At 39.0% G+C, this 13,306-nt stretch overlaps 1 protein-coding gene across 1 annotated transcript; it reads right to left on the reverse strand.

The window, feature by feature from the left end:
• Positions 1-9,282: 9,282 nt before the first annotated feature.
• LOC103174731 (eotaxin-like) lies at positions 9,283-13,306 on the reverse strand. Its single transcript, XM_007887270.2, has 3 exons — positions 13,160-13,306; positions 11,238-11,358; positions 9,283-10,480 (listed from the first exon to the last, which is right to left on the reverse strand). Exons 1-3 carry the CDS (start codon positions 13,218-13,220, stop codon positions 10,390-10,392), a joined length of 273 nt encoding a protein of 90 aa, XP_007885461.1. The 5' UTR covers positions 13,221-13,306; the 3' UTR covers positions 9,283-10,389.

The following is a 13,306-nucleotide window of genomic DNA, read 5'->3' on the forward strand; positions in this document are numbered from 1 at the left end:
AACATCCCTTTTTTTGGTGAGTACAGTTAGGCCCAGTAAGCCAAATTAGACCGAAACGTGTTCCTTATGTAGTCATGAATATTTTAAATAGAGTCGGGGGTAGGGTTTAAGCTTGTAATGACTCTATAAACCACTTTCACTTTACACCTGCGGTATGTAATGTTATCAGGACACCTACGTGCTGTTCATTTGTAGCACGTTATAGGGTTTCGGATGACAGGTTATAACCTGGAACAGGATAGTGGTTTGATTCCTGAGCAGGGGCAAAGCCTTAGGCGAGTTTCCCTTCTTCAGATGCTTCCGTTTACCAAGCAGTAAGTAGGAACCCATCTTTTTAGTCGATGGGGATCACTTTCCAGTGGTAATGGTTTCTGCTCATGCAGTTAGCAAGTGGTCTGGTCTTCTCGGATAGTCCTTGACACCAGATAACACTGTTTGCTATTTAAAAATGTGGTTGCTATGCGGACAGCAGCTTACCCTAGTGTTCACGTTGTGTGAAAGGCCATCTTTGGATACAAAAGGCACCCATTATAACCTGAAACAATTAGTGTAGGGCAAGCTGTGCATTGGATCATATCTTGAATCTTATTAAAAATCATCCAGTTTCCCCAATCATTCAGGGAGTTTATTCAACGAGTCGCTATGCGGACAGCAGCTTACCCTGGTGTTCACGTTGTGTGAAAGGCTATCTTTGGATACAAAAGGCACCCATTATAACCTGAAACAAGCTCTAAGCCATAGAGACCTGGAAGGTTACATGTTTGATCCCTGGTCTGTGCCTAGTTTGCTGATCTCAGCCATTTATTATTGTTATTAGACAGCTACCCTGAGTGATTATAATGTATGAAATAAGGAACTAGACAAGATCAAGAAATATATCGATCTACAAATTGAATGAGGACGTAGGTGGCCATATATCACATCATCAAAACATCTCAAAGCACTTCACAGGAATTACTGTAAAGGGTGACTACATTTGTAGTCCAATTTTACTCTCTTCATATGAAAAGCGACCACTTGGATAAGGGACTGGAGGACTTCTCCACATGGAAATATACCCAGCTTGTTACAGGCTATTTAGGAGAGAAGGAACTTGAAACAGCACCTTCAAGGGAGGAGGAGGAGGAGGAGGAGGCAAGCATAGAGTCATTATTCTTGTGATTAAGCATTCTTATTCCATCTGAAGGTGGGCAAAGTAATATAGCTGATTAATTAAGTGGCTATTTAGAGCTATGTCCAATTCCACAAGGGCAAGAATCCAGTGGTTGAAATTCCACTGGGTGGTAAAGTTATCAGCCTTGTCATTTGTATTTGTAATGGAAAAATCCCAACACAATAACTCATAACCAAGCTCAGAACTTGGTGACCAGTGGAAAGTGTAAATCTGGTCCCTCCCCCTATTCCTCCACTAGCAATTCCTCCACTAGCAGATCTACCCAAACCAATGTATAAAAATAAATGTAATGTGATACAATTGTTCTGTGACACATTAATAGTGTGATTTTTAGAATAAATGTGTGAGAACACACCTCATTGAATTAAACTCGCTCCCCCCACCCACCCCCCACACACGCATACATACATTGTAAATTGGGCTTGAGATCCAACTGTGAGCTCATCTGCCCAGAAACAGGTCAGTTTCACCGAGACATTGATTCGTACTCTACTGCAGTATGAATGTTTAAAGTGGGAATCGATTCACTCGCCACAAACAGAGAATGCACGTTAAAGTTCTTGGGAAGGCCAGTTGATGGTCTGAAAATTGTTGAGACATTCCTTTTAATATTATTGAAGAGGTATCATTGTAACTAGTCTACAAGTACAGTCATTGCAATGTACGGTAAGATCCTGTGACGCACTTCAATATGTTTCAATGACGTGATAAGGCCTTCTATTACATGCAAGGATTTTTGTTTAAATAACTTTACAAAAAAAACTGACATTTTTTGTTTGTTACGGGAGTTTTCCACAGCCCTGACCAATGCAATTTTGCAACTTAAATTATAAACTATAAACCAGGTTTCCTTGCAATAATCCTTTTAGTAGACTGGGTGTGAATAAACATCTGATCCACTAAAGGGCACCACTTCAAAATAAAGGTTTTAGCAAATGTTTTATCATTAATTTTTAATCCATAAAACAATGGGATATTGAAGCACTACTTGCCTACACACTTATTGGGGGTCTAAAATTTAAATGGAGGATCTGATCTGTTTTAAGTGTATCATGATTGTGATTGCATACTGGAAAGCCAGTCATAATACTCAGATTGCTGGAGCATAATTTGAATAATCTGGTGCAATAGGCAGAGTAATGGAAAGAGTTTTTGTACTGCAGAGGCTGTCATTTCCGCCTTCCCCAACAAAATCACTTTGATCTTAATGCTCTATTGATCAGACCTGCAGCTTCCTTCAAGAAGCTTCCTGATATAAAGCCACAACAATCACCCATTTTGTCTCAGTAACTTGTAATTTTATTTAAGTCCCTGCCAACCTCAGAATCAAGGATAAAGAGTTTTTCTTTCCCACAGTGAGGATAATAAAAATCCAATTCACTTTTAAAATTCAATTGTTTTGTACTTTAAGCCACCCAAAGGTTAATACCTCAGTTGTAAAGAATGCTAACTTTCTGTGTTTCCCTTACAGACAAGAAGCAGTAACTTCTAACCTGGGCCAATAGAAAAATTCGGTGGAATCCGCTATGAACAGCGTCCTTCATTATAAAACCGCTGTAAAATGAATCGTCTGGCTCCGTGCTGCCTCTCTGCTGTGGTTGTTTACATTTAACTTTCATCTTGTGTTCCAGTTGAGTTGAACCTCTATGACACTTTGAAAAGAGAGGGCAGTTTCTCCTGGTGACTTGGGTAACAATCCACAAGCTAAAATAATAATAATAATAATCCTTGCATTTGATATAGCAGCACCTTATCATGCCATTGAGAAATCTCAAAGCGCTGCACAGGATATACTGTAAAGTGGATTGACTGTGTCATTTTGTGAGAAAAATGTGGCAGCACAGCAATGTCCCACAAACAGCCACAGAGTAAGTGAGCAATTTTATTTGGGGGATTGTTGGCCAGGAAACTGGGATAAATTCCCTTTTCTTTTTGAATAGTGCCATGAGATCTTTAAGTTCCACCTGAACAGGCAGATGAGACCTCGGTTTATTATCTCATCCAAAGGATGGCACCTCAGACAATGCAACAGCCCCCCAGCACTGCATTGGGGTGTCAGCTTAGACTACGTGATTCCAAGTCCTGACATGGGGCTTGAACCCACAACTTTCTGACTCAGAGGCGAGAGTGGTTTCACTGCGCCCAGATGACACACAATACCCCTGAATAGTTTTTCATTTCATATTCCCGTACAAGATAGAACAGGGAAACCAATTAATTTCAAATGCAATGTTTCACTGAACAACGTGATGCACAGTAAGTGAGCATTGTCAGTGAGCAGATGTATTACTGTGTAGAGAAATTGGAGCTCAATGAAAGTGGGAAGCATTTGGTCTCAGTGACACACTGTGTGCTGCAGAGGCCTCCCACAAGCGTTTGATCCATGTAGCACAAGGGTAGAGCACATCCCATATAATGACTATAATGAAATGGAAATTTCACACCAGTGCAATATGCATGTGCTTGAGTGAGGGAGTGGAGAGCATTCATTTTAAACTGACATTAAAGGAGCTGCTAATTCAATTGCCACAGTGTGAGGTTGGTGTAAAGTACACATATGTTCCATTTGCCACTACTGATGTCCATTGCTATCATTAGCACATGAATACAGAGACTATTTGGAACAAACATTGTCTAGAAATATACAAGAATAAGTTTAACCCTTCACCAGCTCTGTATGATTGCAAGCAGTATGAACATATCAGTCTGTTGGTTTAGAAAACGCAAATAAGTGCTGTTATTTTTATTAAATGTACAGATCAATCCATGACTACTTGTGGGACACGGCTGTGTGTAATTAGCTGCTGAGTTTTGCCCACAAAATATTCAGCCAATTCACTTTACAGTGTATTCTGTGAAACTTTTTGAGAAGTCTCAAAGATGTGATAAGGCGCTATATCAATTGCAGTAGTATTATTATCATTATTATCTCAACCAAATAGCAGCATCTCTGATGACACGGATTTGGTAGTGCAGTATTTAGGGGAGCACAATATAATAAGGCCAAGTCAACATGGCTTTACAAAAGGGAAGTCATGTTTGACAAATCTCTTAGAATTTTTTGAGGACATTTCAAGTAAACTAGACAAGGATGAATCAGTGGATGTGGTCTATTTGGACTTCCAGAAGGCATTCGATAAGGTGCCGCATAAAAGGTTAGTCCAAAAGATAGGGGCCCACGGAATTGGGGGGAGCATATTAACGTGGATTGGGGAATGGTTAACGGGTAGGAAACAAAGAGTAGGGATAAACGGGTCCTTTTTAGATTGGCGGGATGTGACTAGTGGAGTGCCACAAGGATCAGTCCTTGGGCCTCAGCTATTTACCATCTACATCAACTTTCTAGATGAGGACATCGAAGTTAATATATCTAAATTCGCGGATGACACAAAACTAGGAGGAAGTGTCAACACAGAGGATGACATTAAAAAAATGCAGCACAACATAGATAGCTTAGGTGATTGGGCAGGTAGGTGGCAGATGAAGTATAATGTAGGGAAGTGCGAAGTCATCCACCTAGGTAGGAAAAACAGTAGAGCGGGTTATTTTTTAGAAGGGGAGAGATTGGAATGTGTTAGCGTCCAGAGGGACTTGGGTGTCCTTGTACACCAATCACAGAAAGTTAGTCTGCAGGTGCAGCGAGCAATTAGGAAAACGAACGGTATGTTAACGTTCATTATGAAAGGATTAGAGTATAAGAGTAGGGAAATCTTGCTGCAACTGTATAGGATCCTGGTGAGACCACACCTGGAATATTGTGTGCAGTTTTGGTCTCCTTATTTAAGAAAGGATGTACTTGCCTTGGAGGGGGTGCAGTGTAGATTTACTAGGTTAGTACCAGGGTTGAAGGGGATGAGTTACGAGGATAGGCTGACCAATTTGGGCCTATATTCTCTAGAATATAGAAAAATTAGAGGGGATCTTATAGAAATCTTTAAGATCATCAAAGGGCATGATAGAGTAGATAGTGGGAGATTGTTTCCCCCGGTTGGAGAAACTAAAACCAGGGGTCACAACCTTAAAATCAGAGGCAGCCCTTTCGCACTGAGTTGAGGAAGAACTTCTTCACTCAATGGGTGGTGAATGTATGGAACTCGCTACCCCAAAGGGCTGTTGACGCTCAGTCCTTGAACATATTCAAGACTGAGATAGATAGATTTCTTATTTCAAAAGGGGTTAGGGGATATAGGGATAAGGCAGGGTTAGGTTATTAGCTGGAGTTAGATTAGAAGATCAGCCATGATTGAATGGCGGGGCAGGCTCGAAGGGCCAAATGGCCTACTCCTGCTCCTACATGTTATGTTATGTTATGTTATGTTATGTTATGTTATGTTATGTTATGTTATGTTATGTTATGTTATGTTAACACAGCTTTGCCTCCAATTCTATAAACAAATGTCCACAATCTTTTGACTTGGAGGTGGAGGTGATGCCTACTGAGGCAAGTTTAATTTATTATTCTGTTCTCGTGCCCCAGCTGAGATATATAATTCAATATAGACTGAAAGGTAAACCTGGCCCCTCCTAGGACAGTATTGTCATAGGATCGATTGGCGGATCGCTTTTTCGGGGATAATAACCAATTAAAACAATAATAATTTGGTCACTCAATCCACAACTGTTTGTGAGACGCTGCTGTGCGCAATTGGCTGCCGTGTTTCACCCGCAAATGTACAGTCAATTAACTTTACAGTCTATTCTGTGAAGCGCTTTGAGACATGTAGAAGACGTGAAAAGCGCTATATCAAATGCAAGGATTATTATTATTAATTATTATTTATTTATTGCTCAGTTTCGCTTTACACAGTAAAATATTATTATTATTATTAGTAGTAGTACCCAGTGACTTTACCAACTGAGCCATCGAAGGAAGCTAAATATTAGCTTTTTGAGGTTGCTATTACACTTGCTGAAGTCGATCCCTGGCCATCATTTTCCCACCTTTAATGTCATAGACCCTTTAATCTTGACGTGTTGCCTTATTATCAGGTAAAGGTCAACATGATTCAATGTTCCCTCATTGCACTGGATAGACCACACAGAACAAACCCGTGACTCAACTGATGCAGCTGAACGAAGCTAACTAGCATTAGGTTAGTATTTCAAGTCAATTTGACACCTACAGAAATCAATCCAGCTCAAACACACCCTCAGTACTTAGCCCACACAGTTGACAAAACTTCCTTTCCATCCCCTGCACCCAGCTACGGTTTTAGTTTTTCACAAGTTGAACCTCAGTCTTGCAAAGTCAGTTCCATTTATGGTCAGTAGGAAATTCCTTTGAACTTAATTCAAGAGTAATTTAACTTCTTATATTTCATGCAATTTGCCTCTTTGAAAGTATGTTGTGGGTTCAAGCCCCATATCAATCTAGACTGACTCTCCGGTGTTGGGTGCACAGACCGTCATCGATTCTATTTCCTGGGAAAAAGCTTTCCATGGATACTCTTTGTTGTTCAACTCTACCTTCCTTCTCCCATCTCAAAAGGTTCTAGCAGCTTAGAAACTATTAAGACTCTTGGGGTATTTGTTCATCTAATTGTTTCGCCCACAAATATACAGTCAATTCACTTTACAGTATATTCGGTGAAGCGCTTAGAAACGTCTAGAAGATGTTATAAACACTGTACCAAATGTAAGGATTATAATTATTATATCCAGCAGTTGGCCATGTAACCTCTAAAACTCTTCTCAACCATATACTTACCTAGTTGCTTTCAAATCCGATAATTGCCACAGCATGAACATTTGATCCTTGTGTCAGGTAGGTAAATCTTTTGACCCACAGTTTTTAATGCTCAGGTTCAAATCAAATAGCATCAACTAGACACAGTGTTCTTTCTTTTTCTGAATAGTGGCAGTTGGACTTTTAGCATCCATTTGAAACAGGTAGATGTCAACTTGATTTAACATCTCAGTCAAAGGGCAGCATCCATCACAGCATAGTGCTTCCCTAGTACTGCGGTGTCTACTAGACTATAAACAAAAATCCACAACCTTCTAACGAGGAGGTGAAAGTGATACCTACTGAGGCTATTCAAAGAGCTGGATAATTCTTCCCCTTTTCTGTTGTTGAAACAAGTTTAGTGTAATGAACCTTTCCTCATAACCTTGAACACTGGGGTCCCTAATCGTCTTTTTATGCCCTTTTCTGCCGTGTTATCTCCCTCTCCATGTTGTTAGACATAATTAATGTCAAATCGAACCTGGTCAATTTTTAATCTTAAGCAGTTTACCTAGCCCTAACCACCCCAAATTTAAAGTAGGAACTCACATGACAAAGATGTACATAACCAGTGCTCAGACTTGGCAAGAATACATTACATTGTGAATTGCCTCACTAATCCTTTAATCCCTTCTCACTACACTCTTGTAATCCTCTCTCCTGCTTTACTTTTTCCCCTTGTGATACCTTAAAGAATGTACTGAAACTTGATACCTCTTGGTGAAGCCTTCCTCATTTTGTTGAACGGTTTCATTCTTTCTATTTCATTTGCCTGCTGAACAATAAAATTGATTTTAATTAAAATGTAAATCCCAATTTGGGTAAATGCTGAATTATTTTCTTGAAATAAATTTAGGCTGTTACCACGTAAGCAATTACAGCATCTTATCAGCACTAGCAACACCCCCCAAATGAGGGTGAAATGAATAATTGATTCATCTATTTTTGTTGAAGTTGAATGAGGATAGAATATTGGACAGGACATCAGGAAAACGCCACGGTCTTCTTCAAAATACTGCTATAAGATCTTTAATGTCCACCTGAAACAGCAACTCCTTCAGTACTCCATTGGAATGTCATTAAGTGGTCGAATCATTGTGACAAAGTAGCTGTGTCTCAACCAGTTATCCTTGTTGCTCAGAATAGAGACTAGCCCCAAAGTCAACCTCAAACAAAATGTCCATTCCTTGCCCTCTCTCTCCTCCTAGTCATGCAGATAAATGCCACTTGGCATCTCTGCCACTCCCATTTTGGGGTGAGTGTCATTAGGCTATTCAATATTCTTCCCTCATTCAACTTCAACAAAAACAGATGAATCGATTATTCATTTCACCCTCATTTGGAGGATGTCGCTGGTGCTTATAAGATGCTGTAATTGCTTACTTGGCAACAGCCTAAATTTACTTGATCTATCGATCTATCTGTCCAGCTAGCTCTCGGTAAGATATAAAAGTAATACACTTCCTTGGAACTTGGAGGGCAAATATTCTTCTGGATAATGGTATCATGCTGGTATTAACTATTATTATTAAGGATTATTATTATTATTAAAGCTAGTCCTGCTTGTAAGTAACAAAAATAGTATTAGAGTGGAAAATTGGATATAATTGTATTAGATTCCCTCAATAAGGGGGGCCTGCTTTGTATTCAGTGTTCTATTTGTCAGTGACACTTTATAAAATAATAGGAGTTCAGAGTTAATAAATTAATACCGATTTTACATTACAGTTTACATCCAAAACAAAGCTCCAGGCAAAATGGTGAAGGTTTCTAACAGCAGAGAAAATAGTGAACAGGTCAGGAGTAAAAAAGACAGTCAGGCAAAAAATTTTTAACTAAAGGCTAACTATTGGAATAATAAGTTATTCCAATGAAAATCATTGAAGTATTGCAGCAAATTGCAGCATCACTTCCTCATTCATCCCTGACTCCCAAACTGAGATCAGTTAGATCAGCACAGATCAGGAAATGAGCCCTGGACTTTCCCAGTTTGTATTGCTCAGTGTAACATAGTGTAGTTTATTTACCAATCTCTCAGATACAGAACTAATGTAGATTTGAGTGGTTACATGGGAAAGTCTCAGTGATTCACTGAGTAGAAAAGAACAGTATTATGTTTCCCAACAATGTATTTACTAACCGTGACTGTTGCAACCATAGAACATTGTGCTAAACATAGCAGTGAACCGTTTAACTATTTGTGAGGTTCAGAAAGCGTGAGTAATCGGAGAAACCCAGAGGTGGTATTGCTGTGATGTTATGAGTGTGTGGTGAGGTAGCACTACATGAGAGTCACTTGTGGATTTTAAGATCAACCACCCACATCTTGGGGAGCAAGAAGATATCAGAATGTTAAGAGAATTAATCCACAATCATTTTCTTTGAGCAAGAAGATGTTACCATTTTATTAATCAGTTGCATGTGAAAATGCACAATTGAAATACATTTAAATATATCAAATTACAGTCGATTAGTTGAAAGATTTCTAGTTCAGCAATGAGCAAAATGAGCCGAGCTGTGAGGCATTTATCCTATGTTTTGGGCTTTTTATAAAAGAAACTGACTATCACCTGGACCAATTTGTTCAATTGTTCAAAAGTGCAGTTTGCATGAATGTAGGAACTATGTTTGCATGGGATGATTTTGAAAACTAAGAATAAATACACATCGCTTGCTGAGCAATGAGTCCAAATTTTGGCTGCAGTTGCCTGAAGCATTCATCAGGCCAGCTGTTAGGTTCCTCCAGAAGGCCTGAGATATCCTTCAACAAAAAGAAGGTGAGAGATGTTCAAGATCTTAGGTGATGGGGTTAAAAAAAATTGCCTTTCCTTTCCCTACTCGCTGCATGTGACTTTAAAATACATGAGAACTTTTCTTAATTTATAACATTTTAATCTTTCAACCATTCAAAAAAAACTGTTTTAATTTCACATCTTATAGAATTAAGACAATCATTAGACAATGCATCAATTCAGTAAAATGGTTGCAGGCAGTTAGAATGTAAACAACATGTGACAAACTGTGCATGAAATTGGGATTCTTTATTCCAAGTGCTGTGTGGAAGTTTGTATTGCTAAGAGGGTCCACCTTTATAAATAAAAGTGATAAACTGTTCCCTGTGAATTTGGGAATGCATTGCATTCAAATACAGACCATAAACAAAACACAAATGATTCAAATATAAAGCATCATTTTAGGAAATCATAAATACATTGAAAAAAACAAACTAGGTTCTGGGTTCCAGACAAATTATGTTACAACTAGAATAAATATCACTGTCGGCATTTCAAGAATAAATCTCTGTTTACAGCAACAGAAATAAAACTAAGCAAAAAAGGAATAGCTACAGTTACAAACAATTCATCAGTCACTTCTCCATATATAGAATCAAAAGCGGAAACATAAGAGAAATTCTTTTTCGACTTTGTGCTGCAGACATTCAAATGGTTCCATCTCCTGTCACGGAAAATCCATGTCTATTCTCAGGATTTCAAACTTTTAACCGAAATCGTTTCATAAGCATTTTTATTCGTTTATTAGCTGGATTTGAGCAGATAGTTCTGTTTGTTATAGTGTAGAATCTGAAAAGGAAAAGATTGTTTACTAATAATGCCACCATATAGGAAGCAGACTCCAAATAGCACAGACATCACAGTAACAGTTCACTCGATTAATACCTGGGTTGACAGAGCTTATTTGTGATGAGAGTCTGTGTAGACTGGGTGGAAGTTAAAGGATGATTTGATTGAAGTAATTGAAATAATGAAAGGAATTGATAGTTCAGATAATGGACCATTCTTCCCTCTAGCAGAGAGATCCATTACAACAGGACACAGCCTTAAAATCAGAACTAAGACAGTTAGTTTGAATCACATTGAAGATGTGAAAATGTGGAATACTCTTCCTATAGAGGTAGAGTGGTAGAGGTGGAATTAAGAGGGAGAGTTTAAGCGAGAGGTGAGCAGGTATAACCACTACAACAACAAAAACATTGACATCTGGTTTGGCAACAGGATCAGGTTTGGCTGTTGTGGCCTCATGGTTTAATGATTACTTGGATGAGGTACCTGATCCTGTGAGGGATGGGGAGCCAATGGAGCTGGGCAAGGATAGGGGTGATAAGCTCGCTTAGCAATAATAATAATACTACTACTAATAAAATGTACTTGGGCAGCAGAAGTGTTGAGGGGTATTGTGAAGGGTAAGGTATTGAGAATAAAAGATCTGCTAATAAACTGGTGGAACAGGCTTGAGGGGCTGAATGGAGTTCTCCTGTTCTTTTTTTCCCCCATGTTTCCTGCAATACCAGACACTACAGGAATTGTTGGGAACACTCACATCACAGCTTTGATGTTGCAACGACCGTCATTTTCCTGTATTTCATAATTCGTCAACTTCTTGTAGTGAGGAGGTTGTGCTGAAGCAGTCAGGCAACAACTTTTCTTAATTTGACCAGGCACTGCGAAACAGAACACAATAACATTCATTGAGTACATCAATTATATATAAGTAACTCAAATTTAGTTCAAGATGAGGTAATTCAGTTCAATCCCTACACGGGATATGGGCTCTTTTATCGCCGTTAAATGCTGTAGATTATTGGAATTTCCCAATGGAAAGAACCAGTCTTTTTGACTTTACAAGACTGGGTTTAGACATCCAGCTGATTGTGGCATTAAGCCAACTCTTCTCCTTTTGTGCCATAATTGTTGATAGCCAGGAAGGAAGAGCCAGGCAAAAGTAAGAATTCTTGGTGGCCCTTTCCAGTATTTTAGCTGGATGAAGTCAAAATATTATCAATATGACTATTAATAATATCAGATTACATTGAGGTACATGTCTTGCACCAGTGACCTAATGTACTGTGGTCCAGATATAGTATTTGTGGCTGTGAATTACTGTATGCCCAGTTTCTAACCTCAGTAGGGTGAACTATTGAGCAAAGGCCAAGGGTTCCTCACAAAGAGCGAGAAATATCTCCCAGCTTTCAGCTCAAGAGCAGGAGGAAGTCTGCTCGACACTTCCCTCAACCAGAGAGGAGCACGTAGCCTACCTAGAAAAGTAGAGTGGCCAATGGACACTGCTAAAGGTGAAAAAAGCAAATAAGCAAAAGTGACATTTTCTGCAGGGAAATGGAATGACTTCTGCGACACTATTTTATACTCGCTGGCTTTGTTCCTCAGTATAGATTGATAGCACTTGCTGTATTGGCTGGTCACAAGGTTTGCCTTCGTCTAACGGCAGATGGCTAATGACAAATCAATAGATGAATTAATATACTGAGACACAGGAAATGGTTCATTGTCATCTTGTTGACCACAGTGCACATTCTCCATTGAAAACTGGATTGCGACTTGCTTTCATTTCAGATTGTGTTTTATTCACAGTTGTAGAATCACAAATACAATGACTCCATGACAGGGGAGATATAGAAGAAACATTTATCTCTATTGTGCAAGTGCCAGAGCTGTCCTAGTAATGGACGGCCTCTCATTGGTATGTTAACACCTTACACTCTCAGATTTGGTGTGCAATTTTCATGTGCTTCGTGCACTGCTGATCATTAATTAATGGATTACTGCATTTCTTAAAGATTCCAATAATTGTTGCAGCATTAATCGACATTGAACAGCACACACTGAATGCAAAGCACACTGAAGCCAATTTGACTTGTGCATTCTGGTAACAAACTCTCAATAAATTAACAAGTATAACAGCAAAACGGACACAGTAAGATCTTTTGTAGTAAAGTCGTTGTGCTAATGCGGTTGCTGCGGGTTTTGTCGGTTTAGAATCAGTGCTGGCACGGACTATAAACATATACATATTGTAAGGTGTTAGAACCATGATATCCAGCCATGGACATTCAATACACAATAACGTTAGCCCTATTTGACCACTTTTAGTATTTTTTTCCAACGGGATTCAAGTAAGTGTTAGTTATTCGGATCGGTCCGTGTCAATCAAAGGATCTCAGGAGGAAATTAAGCCAAGGAACCCGACCAAAGAACAGAATTTTTTTTACAGTTGTTTACACAAGGGTTTCTCTTGCTGATCGTCCTACAAATAATTCTGATTTACTTCTGTATTTTGCTATTATTATAAGTACTGAAGTGCACCACGACTTTTTATGATCAAAAGTCAACATTTAATTCCCACAAAGATAATTAATTGAACCAACGGACCCCTATTTCCTCGCTCGGTGGTGTCTTTGCTACTAAGTCTTCTTCAAAGTGACAGTAATAAAGCATCTCGCTTACCTGAAACCACGGTCCACACAAAGATGGTGAGGAACGCCAATACCACGAGAGCTTGCTTCATTTCCTTGATGATTTCTTCAACGAGGTTCAAACAGAGAATATAATATCGCTCTCAATTCGATCTCATATATATACACACACACTTAC

This window comes from Callorhinchus milii, unplaced genomic scaffold (genome assembly GCF_018977255.1).
Source record: "Callorhinchus milii isolate IMCB2004 unplaced genomic scaffold, IMCB_Cmil_1.0 Scaffold11, whole genome shotgun sequence".
NCBI lineage: Eukaryota > Metazoa > Chordata > Chondrichthyes > Chimaeriformes > Callorhinchidae > Callorhinchus > Callorhinchus milii.

Bases quoted from the DNA above. Each gene is read 5' to 3' on its own strand.
- LOC103174731 (XM_007887270.2), bottom strand. From the start codon at position 13,220: ATGAAGCAAGCTCTCGTGGTATTGGCGTTCCTCACCATCTTTGTGTGG. The intron at 11,359-13,159 runs GTAAGCGAGATG...TCTGTTTCGCAG, and splicing joins TGTGTGGACCGTGGTTTCAG to TGCCTGGTCAAATTAAGAAA. The intron at 10,481-11,237 runs GTGAGTGTTCCC...TTTCCTTTTCAG, and splicing joins TGCAACATCAAAGCTGTGAT to ATTCTACACTATAACAAACA.